We start from the raw sequence: 14632 nt of genomic DNA, 5'->3' as shown, positions 1-14632 counted from the left end.
GCAGAAAAATTGAGAAGACTATGACCCTGCCCTGTTTCTATGGAGACATCTGTGATGCCACACACTGCTCCCGGGAGCTTTGGAAGCCAGTCTTTTCTTGCTTGGACCGCTCTGAAAAGTCAAGCTAAGATTGGCTTCCTCCCCCAATACGTGGAGCTGCGCACAGGTTAGTCAAGGACTTTGGTTCTGTCTTCTCGATGAAGCAGGAGAGCTTACCTCAGGAATGCAGCTCAACCTCCCCAAAGATCAACAAGGGCCTGATGGCGCTCCAGAGCATAGCCAGCCGGAGCTGGGGCGTAAAGAACTCAGAGAAGAAACCACAGAATACCCCTCAAAGCCTCAGCAAATCAACCCAGGCTGTTGGATGTTTCTACTGCAAAGAGGTAAGGGGTTGGGTGGGATGCCAAACTACTGGCTATGGCCACCACAGAGCTGGCTGCTCCTCCTTTTGCCAAAGGACCAAGGGAGCTGTCAGCCAGCAGAACTTGGTACAGGCTTGGTGGCAAGCTGCCACACAGAGCCCAGGAGGCCCGAGGACTGCAGCTTCTGGTGGGGTAGAGCCCTGACTGCCCTTGCCCTGCTTCCTGAAGGACCCGTCAGGGAGGTAGCTCTATGGAGTAATTGGCTTCCTCCTCTGAAGATCTTGGTCTGGACAGCCAATCTCAAAGGAGGAAGTCAACCCGAACTGAGCAAAGAGACCCAATCTGTCCTGAAGAAGGTCAGAGAGGAAGGTAAAAGGGTGAGAAGCCCAGAGGCAAGAGTCACCTGAACCCACCATTCACCAGGGGAGCCAGGGACGGTGACATCAGGCTCCATGACTTCCCAATTGGGTGCTGAAAATGCAGCCAAGCGTTGTCTCTAACATGGGGCTCCTGGTGAGCTTTCCAACTGGCCAGGAAAGGAGCGGAACATTGCCACGAGCCACAGCCTAGACAGGGCCCCTGCAGCCATACTGAAGGCACACCCAAGCATCTGCTCTCACTTCTCCTCCTTCCAGGACCAGATCAAGAAGTTCTCCAAACATAATGGCTTTGTGTCCGAAATGGAGGACATGAGAAGGGCCTTCCTCATGCGGCCTGGATGTCCCCAGTTCAGTACCAGGACTACGTCCGTGTCTCATGTGGGTAAGACCTCCCCTGCCCTGTACCACCAAGAGTGCCTGGAGAAACTTGCTGCCTCCCGAAACTCTTCAGCCTGTAAGGACCTACTGGTCATGGTTCTGAGATATCCCATGGGAGCAAAGACTTTCTGAGACCTATGCTGAGGCTAGGGGATGACCCACCTGAAGGAGAGACTCAAGAGAAACAGTTTTATCCCCTTAGCGATTATACCTTCCCATTTTGTTGTTGCAAGGCTGGTCAGAGTCAAGGCCACTGACCTGGGCTCCCTGACCTGCTTTTGCTCTGTGTCCCCATCACCAGCTTGGAGACTTGACTGTGAAGCTCTGGTCCCCAGCAAAGGGAACTGTGGGATTGTTGGGGGTAAGCTGAGGAGTCCCAGGACCCCAGGCTTGCAGGCTCTGATCTACATCCTGTCACTGGGCGCCACCTTTGGTCTGCTCAGAGGCTACATTGTGATCAGATGGGCAAGAGACAGAGTCTGTGTTTTGATGGAGCCCACGACTCAGGCTCAGGCCTCCATGGGAGGACTCACTTGTCTAAAGACCCCATGGTAGCCTCTGCTGCAGAGATCCAGGGACAGGGAGGACATCTTGTCATCTCTTGGCACCTCTCCCATTCCAGGTTCTGCCACCATGGTTGATCTTCCCTCTCCCAGCTCTGGAGTTTGGAAGATGAGTGAGGACCACCCCCTATGCAGGCTGGGCTCCGCCACCAGTGTGGATGGTAAGGGATCCCGAGGCCTCTGCCTGCCTCTGCTGGGGCCCTGGGGCAAGGAAGCTGCTCCTAGGAATACCTGCTGTGCCCGTCTGGAATTCTTCCCCGGATTGCCTGTCCCTCAAATGCTCTGAGACACAGGTTATGCAGATCCAGGCCTGCAGGACTCCACTCTCTCTGGGGAAAGACACTAGCACTGCTCCTTGTCTTTGGCTGAACTGCGGCCGGAGGCTGCATTCTCTGTCTTCTCTGTGCCAATGGCTTCTAGGCCCCAGGGTACCCCTTCCTTGAACAGAGACATAGGCTGGGATTTGTCAGAAGGTGAGATAGGCACGGTCATTTGAGGCAAAGACCTGTAGTGAACAACTCTCTCCAAGAGTGAGAAGGTGAAGAGCCCCGAAGTCTATAGCAGAATTCTGGGGGGTCGAGAGGGCTGGGTCATGGGTTAAGCAAGGGCAGTAGCAGATGGCCTCCTGTCCTGATTCCCGGACTCTGAGTATGTGCTAGGTGGGGGTGTGGTTTGAGTATATGCTAGTTGCCGGTGGGTAGATGTGGTGGTCCCAGGGGCAGCCTCACAGTCCTTTCTACATAGGCTTTTGGTGCCTATGTAGAATTAAGATTTTAATTTGGGGACTGGGGAGATGGCTTGGCGCTTAAGAGCCCTGACTGTTCTCCCAGAGGTCCCGAGATCAATTCCCAGCAACCACATGGTGGCTCACAACCATCTGTAGTGGGATCCGATGCCCTCTTCTGGTGTGTCTGAAGACAGCTACAGTATACTCGCGTACATACAAAAAGAAAAATCTTAAAAAAATTTTAATTTGGCAGTGGTGGCGACCGTGTACTCATATACACACAAAATAAATCTTTAAAAAATAGGTTTTAATTTGGCAGCGGGAGACAGCCAGCTTGCTGGACAGATGCTGGCTTCTGATGGAGGGTGGGCAAGGGCGGATACTATTAGGGAAGATTTCACAGCAGAACCGCAGGGAAGAATCCAGCCGTCCTCTGGCCTCTGCTTACCCCACAGGGAAGTTCTTTCCATCCAGCAGGAGTGCTTGTGAGCTCAACTACCCACGGAAGAGGAGCGAGCCCTCAGTTACGAGTCCCATCGGCAGCCCCACCATGGTCAAGAAGTCCCAGAGGACGAGAATGCCTTGGTACATCTCAGTCATCCATGAGAAGGTAGGGTCCCAGGATGTCCCCCATTGTCTTGCTCATCCCACAGTCTGACTGTGGCTTTAACACAACTCCCTGACACCCTACTTCTGCTGCTAGGAACCCAGTGATTGACAGCCACCTCCCTCCCACCCCCACGGCGCGTGCCCAGGGCCATGCACTGTGCCTCCTTCCTTGTCCCAGTGTGTGGCACTCTAAGACTTATTAATGTGTGTAGCCACCAACCATTCTGGGCACCTTCAGCCCAGAAGTCTCTGTGAGAGTGAGTTCTAACAATCTGAGAGACAGAGGCCGGCAAACACCCAGAGGTTTGTGTACAAACCAGCATGGACTGGTAGGATCTCTCTCTCTCTCTTTTTTAAATGCTTCTGAGAGTTTATTTGTCTGAGACTTTGCTTGCTGGAATTTGGCATCTGGGTTTCTCTAGTCTTGTTTTATAGAAACAAAAAAAAATGAGAAGCACTTAATCTAGGCTTTGGAAGACTCTAGGTTATCACCAATCCATCTGTCCGTTTTGCTTTCTGGAGATTAAACTGAGTCTTGCGTATGCTTACAGCCCCAACATCTTCTATCATCCTCTTGCTCTAAGACCGATATACTCGGGCTGGCTTTGATCCTACTTTATAGCGTAGGCCGGCCTTGAGTTCACTCACCATCCTCCTGCTTCAGCCACTCAAGTGAGTTGAGATTCCACGCGTACACCACAGACAGGTTTTAATAAATCACGGGCTCCATTTCTTTACAAGATGGGTGTTTTCCCTTGTCGTCTTCTGTGGCTTCCTCATTCCTGGCATGCCTGAGTCCAGTCGTGTCTCTCGCTGGTCAGCTGCTTTCTCTGTGATGGGCCTTCTCTTAGCTCCGGGTCGTGGTGAGTTTCTCAAATGTATTGCCTACTGTATCGGCAACTCAAATTCATGAGTTTGCTCACATATGTGCAGGTGCACTCGTGTGTAAAGGACCTTGGGTGTTGCTCTGAGGGTGCTGTCTGCCTTGTTTCTCCAGACAGGATCTCTCACTGAGTAGACTAGGCTGGCCCTAAGGATCTGCCCATGTCCATCATCCAGGTGCTAGGATATAAGTGTGCTCCCCCTCCTTTTTTTTTTTTAAATTTGAATTAATGTTACATTATTGGCCTTAGTAGAGACAGGTTTTCTTCCTTTTTTTTTTAAAGGTTTATTTATTTATTATATATAAGTACACTGTAGCTGCCTTCAGACACACCAGAAGAGGGCATCGGATCTCATTACAGATGGTTGTGAGCCACCATGTGGTTGCTGGGAGTTGAACTCAGGACCTCTGGAAGAGCAGTCAGTGCTCTTACCCACTGAGCCGTCTCTCCAGCCTGAGAGACAGGTTTTCATTTTCACTCTTTTTAATAAACCACTTTCGTGTGTACGAGCCTTTTGCCTGCCTGTGTGTCTGCGTTCTGTGTACGGTGCCTGTGGAGTGTCAAGAAGGTGGATCCCCTGGAACCGGAGTTACAGACGGCTGTGAGCCATCCTGTGGGTGCTGAGAATAGAACCCTGGTCCTCTGGGAAAGCAACCAGTGTTCTTAACCACTGAGACAGCTCCCCAACCCAACATCTATTTTATGTGGGTTCCAGAAAGCAAACTCAAGTACTTTACTGGCTGAGCAGCTCCTTGGCTCCCATTCTTCCTCCCTTCCTTGCTTCTTTCCTTCTGTCCTTCCTACTTCCCTTCATTTCATCCTTCTTTCCTTCCTTTCCTTCTTTCTTTCCTTCATTTCTTCCTTTCCTTTCTTCCTTCTCCCCTTCCCTACTTCTCTCCCTCCCCTCCCCTCCCTCCCCTCCCTCCCTCCCCTCCCTCCCCTCCCCTCCCTCCTTCCCCTCCCCTCCCTCCCCTCCCTTCCCTCTCTCTAGGACAGATAAACCTCCTCTGGGCTGAGAACTTGGTCTAAGAACTCTGTCTTGGGCATCCTGAGCTGCTCTCTTTCCCTTCAGGATCACTCTCTGCTCCTGATGGGAGAGGAGCTGCAGCGTTTCTCAGAGATGGAGACCCAGATGCAGAAGAAAGATCAGGAGATCCTGATGCTCCAGAAGGAGAAGGAGGCTCTGAGGAAGCAGCTGAGAAGCCTCCTCAGAAGCAAAGCCACAGAACCCTCTTCGGCTTTCATCAGGATGGTGAGCCTTCTGGCAGGCGCCCCAGAGAAGCACTGAGGTGTCCCCCAGAGCAGAGGCTCTGCCACCTCTGTCCTTTCAGGTCTCGGCCAAGGGCTGGGTGAGGCGGTCCATAGGGTCAGAAATGGTCTCCTGGTTGGTCTGAGACTTGTTATCTTTCATACCTGATGACCCAGCCTGCACTTAGGTGGGGGCAGACCTCAAGTGGGAGCAGGGAGGAGACTGGAGGTCGTGGACAGTACCTGGGGACCTTGGGAGAAACTGCCCACGCAGGTAACTGAGGCAGAACAAACAGGACTGCCCCTCCCCTCCATACCCCACAAGGGCTCTTACTCAGGCATGAGAGGACAGGGCATCCAGGAGAGCCACACATGATCACGGTGCCAAGTGTGTGCTGAAAAATGGTCTGGCGGGACCCCAGAGCCTAACTGTCCCCCAGGGCTGCTCCTTCACAGACCGTTGCCACTGGAGAGTACCAATTCCTCACTCTTCTCTACGGTCACCCACCTGTACTTGGAGAGACAGATGTTCCTCTCTGAGGGGATGGAGGGGGGCGCCTCACCTAGGGCTTTTGTGGAAGCAATCGGAGAGCCCGAGGTTCACAGCAGCATCTGATAGGAACGGTCCTTCGAGACGCCCTTGAAATTGGGGCGGATGAGCATGCTGAAGACCATATACAAAGAGGAGGATGAACTACAGCGTTGGATACAAGTACGGAGCCAGCAGAAGCCCCAGGCTCTCCCTCTCTGATCCTGTTAGGGGAGGAAGGGTGCTAGGAGGCCGCAGACTGGTGCAGATGAGGGCAGTGGATGAGTTCAATGCCCCTCCCCACCAAGAGCACGGGTCGGTTGTGTCCTGATAGGAGGAGACCAAGGCACTGGGTTGCTTCCTAGAGTTGGTACCTCTCCCCGCTACCTGGGGGCATCTGTGTCCAAGGCCCTTCTCTCTCTCTCTGCCTCCCAGATGCAGGAGGAGGCAGAAAGCAACAAGGAGCCAGGGAGCACCATAGAGGAAAAGAGCTCCGAGGGGCAGCCCGAGGAGGCTGCACCCACCAAGCAGAGGACCAGCCACAGCAAGACAGGGACTCTGCTGGAGGTGAGCCCTGAGGAGGAGGAAGAGGAAACAAAAGGAACTGAGGAGGATGAGTCAACAGTAGACGAGGAAGAGGGATTGTGGGAGCTGAGGGAGGAGGAGGAGCGTCGCCCCAAGAAGTCCTACTCCATGACGGAGTCCTTCGAGGAGGAGCTGATGGCCCAGCTGGAGGAGTATGAGCGCATGTTGATGGACTTCCAGAATGAGCTGGAATTAACTAGGTCCAAATATTCCCTGGCCACAGGTAGGGACAAAGGGCTGTTGCAGTGGGGGTGTGGACGCTCTTGTCTGACAACTCTGCAAGTGAGGAGGGTGGTGGGGAGGGGGAATGTGGCTTCCTCTCCACCGGGAGCTAACCATTGGTCCTCATTCTCCGGCCCTGCCCGTCTGCTCCTTTATTCTTAGGGGCCATCACATCTCTACAGCGGCACACTGACTTCCAAGAGTCTCAGCTGCGAAAGGTCACCACGGAGAATGAGCTCCTGGTGAAGGAACTCCGGGAACGGAAGCAGCAGATACAAGACATGACCGACAAGGTTGTGTGGCTATGCGCACAGCGGCTGTACCAAGCCTGTCTCGGTGCACACAGCCAGCAGAGCCCAGTGGGCCCAGGAGCTCGGGGAGCATGGCCATCCCTGGGAACCGCAGAACCAAGATTCCTACCTGGGTTTGTGGACAACCACAACCCTGCTGTCCTTTGGTCTAGAATATGTGTCCCTTTGTCCTGTGCCCTGGTAGCCCTGGTCACTTCCTAAAAATTCGCTGGTCTTTGAGCGTTGGGGCTAACTATGCCACTTTTAGAGGATGCTGAGCTATGGGGCCCCGAAGATAAAACATGAATTAGATGGGTGTTTCTCTACCTCCCAAGCTACTCCACAAGTGCTTCCCTCTCATATACCTCCCTCCCACAACAAGGGCTTCTAAGTCTTCCAGCTAATTCTCCAGGAAACTTCACCAAGGCATCAGATAATGCTCCTCAAAGAGTCCTCTTCATTGAGCCATCAGTGAATGTCTGCCTCTTTCCCTGGTTCCTCACCCAACCTCTGCGGGCAGCTATCCCTCTCCTCTTCCTTTGACTTCCTTGTTTCCTCTCATCCCAACTTGAGCGAGGGCCATGTCTGTGTACATCCCTGTAGCTGTTCCCTGAGACACACACTGTGTTTCACTAAGCAAATACTGGGGCTCGCATCCTGACCGTAAGCTTCTGCACCCAGGTTCTTCTTTTTCTTGATGACGGCCTGATGTTTCTTCAGAGAACATTTAGAAAGGAAGTGTGTCTGTAAAGCTTCAGGAATACAAGCCTTGATTCTACACACTGATAAGCGTCAGGTTGAGCACAGTTGGGAAATCCTTATCCCACTCTGCTACGAAGGTGAAGGGATTGTTCTTGTAGCTTACAAACAAGCCGATAGGAAGCCCAAGGTTAAAAACCCTGTGTCTTGAAGATTGTCTGTTGGAAAGCCGTGAGATACTGTCTCTGTACAGGTGTCCTGACACCCCTATTTTTTCCTACCTAACATTTTTCTTGATTCTCTGGGAGTTTGATATCATGCACCCCAATCACAACTCTTTCCCTGTCTTTCCCTGTCTGCCTGCCTTGTGACCTCTCCTGCCCAAAGAAGTAAAGATAAAAATAATTTTTAAAAGAAAAAAAGAGGGGGCTGGAGAGATGGCTCAGTGGTTAAGAGCACTGACTGCTCTTCCAGAGGTCCTGAGTTCAATTCCCAGCAACCACATGGTGGCTCACAACCATCTGTAATGGGATCCGATGCCCTCTTCTGGTGTATCTGAAGACAGCTACAGTGTACTTATATATATAATAAAATGAATAAATCTTTGAAAAAAAAGAAAAAAAGAGGGGTTGGGGATTTAGCTCAGTGGTAGAGCGCTTGTCTAGCAAGCACAAGGCCCTGGGTTCGGTCCCCAGCTCCAGAAAAAAAAAAAAAAAGAAGAATAAGAAAAGAAAAAAAAATCCATTTTTGTGTTATCTATCTCAATGGAGCCTGGTCAAATTCTTAGTGGCCTGTCCCTTAAATGGAACGGTCCTTCTCCTCCCACACTAAGTTGTGGCTTATTAACCTGGTGTGTCGTCGCACACTGTAGAGGCTTCGTGCTTCCAGGACGTGTGTCTTACGTTCTACAGTCTTTGTTTGCACCGCTGTGCATGTCTTTGCTCTAGTCTCTTTTCTGTCGCTCCGACACAACCTCCTGACAGAAAGCACCTTGGGAATCACAGTTTCAGTTTTGCTCCCAGGAGAGCGAATCCAGGTCACAATCCCCCACGGCAGCAACGTCAAGGCTGGATCCAGAAGCAGCTGAAATCCACAGTTAGGAGCAGAGAGGATGAATGAACCCTTGCTGGCTTAAAGCTCAGAAAGCCGTGCTTACTCCTGCATAGTCCAGGGCCCCAGCCAGGGAAGGGAACTGTCCACTTTTTGGCTTGGCCCTTCCCATGTAAATTAACCATCAAGACAACCTCCCTACAGTCATGCCCACAGACCAATATGGTGTCTATTATTTCTGTTAAACTCGATGCCCTGGGACTAGGCAGGTGACTACATTGTAAGACCGGCAGAGTGGCTGCCTGGAGTTTCTGTAGAGTCTTGTCTAGTCTTTGGGGTAGTCAAGGTTCCTTGAAAGCTAGGGAGGTGGAAGAGTGTCTTAGTTACAAGTAAAGTTTTCTTGCTTGGGTTCTGGGTCCACAGGCAGGAGGCTGAGAGCGTCCACAATTCAGCATACAAGACTCTTTACTTCCTGTAACAGCTGGCCACTGACCACCATTCCTCCCTGATGTCTACAGGACACTGAGTGTGAACAGTACTGTCTTTGGCTTCCCTGTGAACAGTCTGGCTTTCTTGGATCTGAAGTGTTGGACACCATCCAGCATTCAGCTCGCTGTGCCCTTGGGCCTCTTTCTCCTTCCGAATCCTTCTGGCAGAACCCCATAGTATAGTGTTCAGCCCTGGGAGGGCCAGGGAGGCAGGTCAGATGCCTGTGCTTCATCTGCCCTGGTCCTGGGATCCAGGCTGACTCCACTGTCTGCCCTGCAGTTCTCCAACCTCCGGGAGGAAAAGAAGCATCAGGAAATAATGGGGCTCATTGAAAAGGAAAACCTGACCCTCCGACAGGTGAGAACCCGGGCATCATGGAAGGCTGGGCTGGGCTACCATTCTCATGGGCCGGGCTACCATGATGAACAAGATAAGGCTGGAGCATCTGCGCAGTTGAGTTGGGTCTCTTCATCCGGACAGCACCTCACTTAACAGGACCCACTCTGGGGGTCTGGCAACAGCTGGGCTGGGTGTGGGGACCAGAGGTTGCCTCCACCTTTTGGGAAGAAGCGGTAAGGACCACTGATGCTCCACCCCTCCGGGTTCTCCCCAGAAAGTAGCAGACTTGAAGACAGAGCTGGAGAACAGTGAGCACACCATCGAGGAGCTGAACGCCCAAACCAAGGAGCTGGAGAATCTGGTCAACACAGACAAGGACCACCTGAGGCGGTGGAAGGAGTTGAACGATGACCTGCAGATGCGGAATGAGATGATCCAACAGGCAGAGCAGCAGACTCATGTGATCCTGGAGGCCACCCAGGCCAGGGTAATGTCCGTCCACATAGATCACGGGCCCAGCAGGCAAGGGCTCCGATCACAACGGCAGGGTAGAGCTGGTGTCTGGCTAGCGCTGGAGGAGGGAGGGAAGCCTCATGGAACATTCTGGAAACACAGAGGGTAAGGGAGAAAGTTTATGGAGAAAGTGGGTCTTGGGGTCAGCTACATAAAAAGGTGGGAGGAAGCATGATTGGGTCCATGCCTGCCCCCCATCCATCCTGCCGCCTCCCTCCTGCCCCCCAGTATATCTCCCTTCCTGCTTTTTCCTCTCTTTTCTAAATTGATTTCTTTTAAAACCCACCGAGTCCAGTTGGTACTGCCCACGTGTGATTGTCTGTGGGCATGGACAACCTATCATTAACGGCCAATAGTTCCTCAGCGGGGGTCCAGGGAGGAGCTCAGGAGCCCATTCTGCTCCACGCAGGAATTAAAAGGGAAATCCTGTGTATGTGCCTGTGTGCATCGGGAGGTGTGAGTGCAGATGCCTGCAGAGGCTACAAGTTTCAGATTTCTGTAGAAGTCGGAGGTACAGGCAGTGTCACCCCCTCCCCCCGCCCCACACACACCATGGGTGCTGAGATTCTGTGATCTGTGGTGGTTTGAGTGAGAATGGCCCTTACAGGTTCATAGGTTTAAATACTTGGTCCCCAGTTGATGGACATCACTTGGGAAGGATTAGAGGGTGTGGCCTTGTTGGAGGAGGATGGGCTTTAAGGTTTCAAAAGACTCAAGCCATCCCTAGTGTCTCCCTGTCTGCCTCCTACACGTGGGTCAAGATGTAAGCTCTTGTGTATGTTTGCCGTAGACCCTTGGCCCACCATCGTGGACGTCAGCTCCGTAAACCCCGTGGTCACATGAACACTTTCTTTTATACGTTGCCATGGTCATAGTCTTACTGCAGCAGCAGTAAGAGTAACTAGACAGACTCAAACCCAGGTCCTCTGTGGCGTACGACAGGCTCTTACCTGCTGAGGCACCTCGCTCTGTCACAGTCTATGCGAGAGTGTTTAGCTGGTTTGATCTTGTGCGCCTGACCATGGCAGCCGTGCATCCACACACGCAATGGCCGTTCACGGCCGGCCGGAGGAATGCTTCTCGGCTCCTCTCCTCATCCTCTGATACCCACATCCCTTCCACCCTTCCTCCTTGATTGTTCCTGAACCTCGAGGGTGGAGCAGATAGTCTCACCATCCCCGCTAGAGGGGGGGAGCTGGAGCAGAGAGGACAGGCAACCCAGACCTGCTTGCTTGGGAACTGGGCCCAGATCTTGCTGTCTTGAGCTGCTGCAGTGCCCTAAGCCCAGCACAGGGAAGTGTTTGTGAGGGATTCGGGCTGGGTGAGAAACTCAGTTCAGAGCTGGTCTTATGCAGTCCAGAGTGAAGGTAGAGGGGAAGACTGTGTGCATGCAGGCACAGACTTTGTGCAGATCTCTCCCTCTCACCCACCCATGTACTGGGGTAAGTAGCTTAATCCATCTCCGGCCTCTGTCCTGCTCCAGTCATCCCTCCTGGCCAGCTGGTGTCTGTTAGGAAACTGCTTCTGATTCCATTGTGGTCCTAGGGACAGCACTGGCCCAGAGAAGGTGTGCCACGTATCCTTTGCCGGTGCGTGTGGACTTGGTAGTGTTGGGCTGACAAAAATTCTGACTCAGTTGTCTGCAGGACATAGTGCTGATAGGTGAAGCTCCTGCAAGAGGGGAAACTGAGGCTGGATACCCCAGGCGACTGCTACCTCCAAGCCAGAGGCAACAACTGTGCAGCAAAGGCTGAGCCTGCAGGCTCTGGGTCCCTTGGGAACCTTGCATGGTGCTTGATGTGCAGTGGGCACCCAATGAAACCCAATCAGGACACGAGAGGTGAGCAATCCAGAGTCCATTAGCCTCAGCTACCAAGAGAGCTCTGGATCAGCCTGGGCTACGTCAGACCCTGTCTCCGGGGGCTGCAGAGTGGCTCAGCAGTTAAGGCTGCCCTTTCAGGTGACCCCAGTCCAGTTCTTAGCACCCACACAGTGGTGCACAAGCATGCATCCATCCAGTTCCAGAGGCCCCAGGGCCTCAGAGGGCACTTCTGGCACAGACAGGCTGGCCACGCCCTTCATAGACATGCAATAAAGATAGGTAAATCTTACAAAAAAAAGACCTTAGATCAACAGCAACGTTGCATGCATTTGGTGCACAGACATAACAAGCAGGCCAAACTCCCATACATATAAAATAAATGAAAGCAAAACAAACCAACAAACAAAAAAAGAGGCTGAGGCTTCCAGCGGCTGCTGGAAACTGAGGTTTAAAAATGTATTCTGTGGGGATTGGGGATTTAGCTCAGTGGTAGAGCGCTTGCCTAGCAAGTGCAAGGCCCTGGGTTTGGTCCCCAGATCCGAAAAATAGAAAAGAAAAAAAATGTATTCTGTGTGTTTGCCACTCTTATTTTTTTTTTAATATTTTTATTTGTATGTATGCGAGTCTGTATGTATATCCCTTCAGAAGCCAGAAGAGGGCATCAGCTCTCCTGGAGCTGAAGATACAGGTGCTGGGAACAGAACTCATGTCCTTTGCAAGTGCTCTTAATCACAGGGGAGCCACCTCTGCAGCTGCAATGACATTTTAAAGCCGTGCACAGGACTGGGAATATATCTTGGTGGTGGAGAGCGTCCCTCATTAGCATGTGAGAAGTCCTCATTTCCACATGTGTGCGTGTGTGTGTGTGTGTGTGTGTGCGTGCGTGCGTGTGTGTGTGTGTGTGTGTGTGTGTGTGTAAGAAGCATGTTGGTACGCTCAAGCTTCTGTGCTTTGGTGCGGGGCCACCCAAGGAACTGGGGTCTGATCCAGAGCATCCTAGCTCTTAGGTGAGCTCCATTTCCAGCTATGACACGCAGAAGCAAGAAATCCTTTCCTGGCCCACGGGCTCCCTCATGGCAGGGCCAGGCCTCATTCTGTAGCAGCGTGGGGTGCCTTTCACCTTTGTTCACAGCTCGAGAAGCTAAGGAATAAGATCATACAGGCTGTCTTCAGTGTCAGTGGGACCAAGAGCTTGTCCACCGAAATCTCTGATAACTACATCCTGGAATCTCTGCAGGTGAGGGGAAGTCGAGCCGTGTCCACACTGCCCACCAACCCAGGCTGAGGGAGGAGGGGAGGCCTGGGCTCAGTTTGGAAACCCAGCTCTCATCCTGCCTAGGCCCTGCGTGCACTGTAACCCCAGGACAGCCCTTTCCCCCTGGTCAACCAAGGGGATCAGGCCATCCCTGAGGATAGGTGTAGCATGTAGAACTGAGATGCAGCCTCGTGGAGGACGGGCACTCAGCTGCCCCTAACCCTCATCCCTGCATAGGGAGGGGAACAGGCTGCCTGCATTCTGGTAATGTCTGCCCAGCTCAGCTTCTTTGATGGAGCCTCCTCCATAGAAGCTACTGGGCCAGAGTCCCAGATTCCTCCCTCTTAGCCTCAGCTTTGCCAACTCCCATGGACCTAGAATCCCCCAAAGCAGAAGCTTTAGAGAGGCCTGGGGCTGCAGCAAGATTAATGTAGACTTCAGTGCCCGTGGATTGGACTAGTCGCCGTCCGCCAGCCTTTGGGGCTAATCCTAGGGCTGTGCGTTTCTCTGAACTGTAGGGTTTTTAAAGGGATAGGAGTGCCAACCCTAAAGGTATTGGGCACCAGAGCTCTGGGGATCGCTGAAGAGTGGCTCGTGGAGAGTGAGCCTGGGTCACTGCTCCCTCTGGTGGGGAAGGAAGTGGACAGGACAGAGAAGATACCTGAGGTCCAGTAGCTCTCTCTGTTAGGAATGAGGACAGAGCTGGAGAGGGACTGGATGGCATGAGATCAGACAGCTTTCTGGTCTGCAGGCACCTAAGGGGCAGGGACACACACCACAGAGGCAAAGCTCTCAGCCATTGTTTTTGTTTGTTTGTTTGTTTTTTGTTTTTTTTTTGTTTTTTTGTTTTTTTTTCCGGAGCTGAGGACCGAAGCCAGGGCCTTGCGCTTACTAGGCAAGCGCGCTACCACTGAGCTAAATCCCCAACCCTCAGCCATTGTTTTAACATGGGTTTGTAGCAAGTCCTGGGGTGGGTGGCGAGAGAGCTGAGAGGCCACCCATTGACTTTCTTGTCCAGAGGATCATCTCGGAGAGAAGTGACTTCTACAATCAGCTGAAGCAGAAGGGCGTGAAGGTGCCCCCGCTACAACAGTCAGATGTCTCCCTGCCCGGCAAGATCAAGAAGATGCTGTCCAAGTGATACGGCACACCCAGCGGAGGCCAGGGCCCTGCTGGCAAAGCCAGCCTGTGTGGTTAGTTCTGTGATAGAGAATTAAACGTTAGAGTTGCCACCGTCTCATCTACTTCTCTGGTACCTACAGGACCTCCTCCTCTGCACCCAGGTCATGTCCCCTCCCACTGCACACTCCCCTGGACCTGTCTGCAGGGAGAACGACACCTCCAGGCCCCTCTCCCAGATTTCACCTTGTAGAGGGCCAGAGGCTGGGCGTCCCCCCATCCTCCTTCAGATCAAACACTTCAGCTGGGCCATTCTCTTGCTACTCCTGGGGCCCCTTTGGAAAAAAGGGTGGGAGCAGGAGGTGGTACAGCTGCTGAGGACAATTCTTCCCAATCCTTGGGCTCCTGGTGTCTGTGGGTCACGAAGTCTGTACCACGTGCTCTGCTCCGTAGAGAGCTCACTCACCTGCTGCTCTTCACCCACATCTTGCGCACCCGCTCTTTCTGCTACTGCAGACCCCCTCCCCACCCCCGCACTGGGTGCCACAAGTTGTAGAGGGCCATCTCTG

The 14632-nt window shown here is 52.7% G+C and overlaps 1 protein-coding gene and 1 long non-coding RNA gene across 6 annotated transcripts; one reads left to right on the top strand and one right to left on the bottom strand.

The window, feature by feature from the left end:
- The first annotated feature begins 66 nt into the window (after nt 1-66).
- Nucleotides 67-14181, top strand: Ccdc27 (coiled-coil domain containing 27). 5 transcript variants are annotated; one of them, NM_001191063.1, is made up of 12 exons: nt 198-383; nt 998-1124; nt 1743-1844; nt 2866-3020; nt 4976-5155; nt 5771-5863; nt 6116-6488; nt 6650-6780; nt 9295-9372; nt 9629-9841; nt 12822-12926; nt 13963-14178. In NM_001191063.1, the coding sequence occupies exons 1-12, from the start codon at nt 198-200 to the stop codon at nt 14083-14085; spliced, it is 1866 nt and encodes a 621-aa protein (NP_001177992.1). In that variant the 3' UTR covers nt 14086-14178. The 5 variants fall into 5 exon arrangements, with proteins under 5 accessions (XP_063144442.1, XP_038966673.1, NP_001177992.1 ...); XM_039110744.2 differs by lacking the exon at nt 198-383 and having other exon boundaries at nt 2888-3020; nt 13963-14181; XM_039110745.2 differs by lacking the exons at nt 12822-12926; nt 13963-14178 and having other exon boundaries at nt 68-383; nt 9633-9766.
- On the bottom strand, nt 11958-14433 carry LOC120103048 (uncharacterized). Its single transcript, XR_005505145.2, has 3 exons — nt 14310-14433; nt 13606-14144; nt 11958-12830 (listed from the first exon to the last, which is right to left on the bottom strand). It is a non-coding gene; the product is annotated as an uncharacterized LOC120103048 (long non-coding RNA).
- Between the last annotated feature and the right edge of the window lie 199 nt (nt 14434-14632).

This window comes from Rattus norvegicus, chromosome 5, assembly GCF_036323735.1.
Source record: "Rattus norvegicus strain BN/NHsdMcwi chromosome 5, GRCr8, whole genome shotgun sequence".
Lineage (NCBI taxonomy): Eukaryota > Metazoa > Chordata > Mammalia > Rodentia > Muridae > Rattus > Rattus norvegicus.
The sequence above is the reverse complement of the archived record's forward strand: the minus strand, read 5'-3'. Positions and strand labels throughout refer to the sequence as shown.

Coding starts and splice junctions, on each gene's coding strand:
- Ccdc27 (NM_001191063.1), top strand. CDS start 198: ATGAAGCAGGAGAGCTTACCTCAGGAATGCAGCTCAACCTCCCCAAAG. Junction 5,864..6,115: donor AACTACAGCGTTGGATACAA/GTACGGAGCCAG, acceptor TCTGCCTCCCAG/ATGCAGGAGGAGGCAGAAAG. Junction 9,842..12,821: donor TGGAGGCCACCCAGGCCAGG/GTAATGTCCGTC, acceptor CTTTGTTCACAG/CTCGAGAAGCTAAGGAATAA.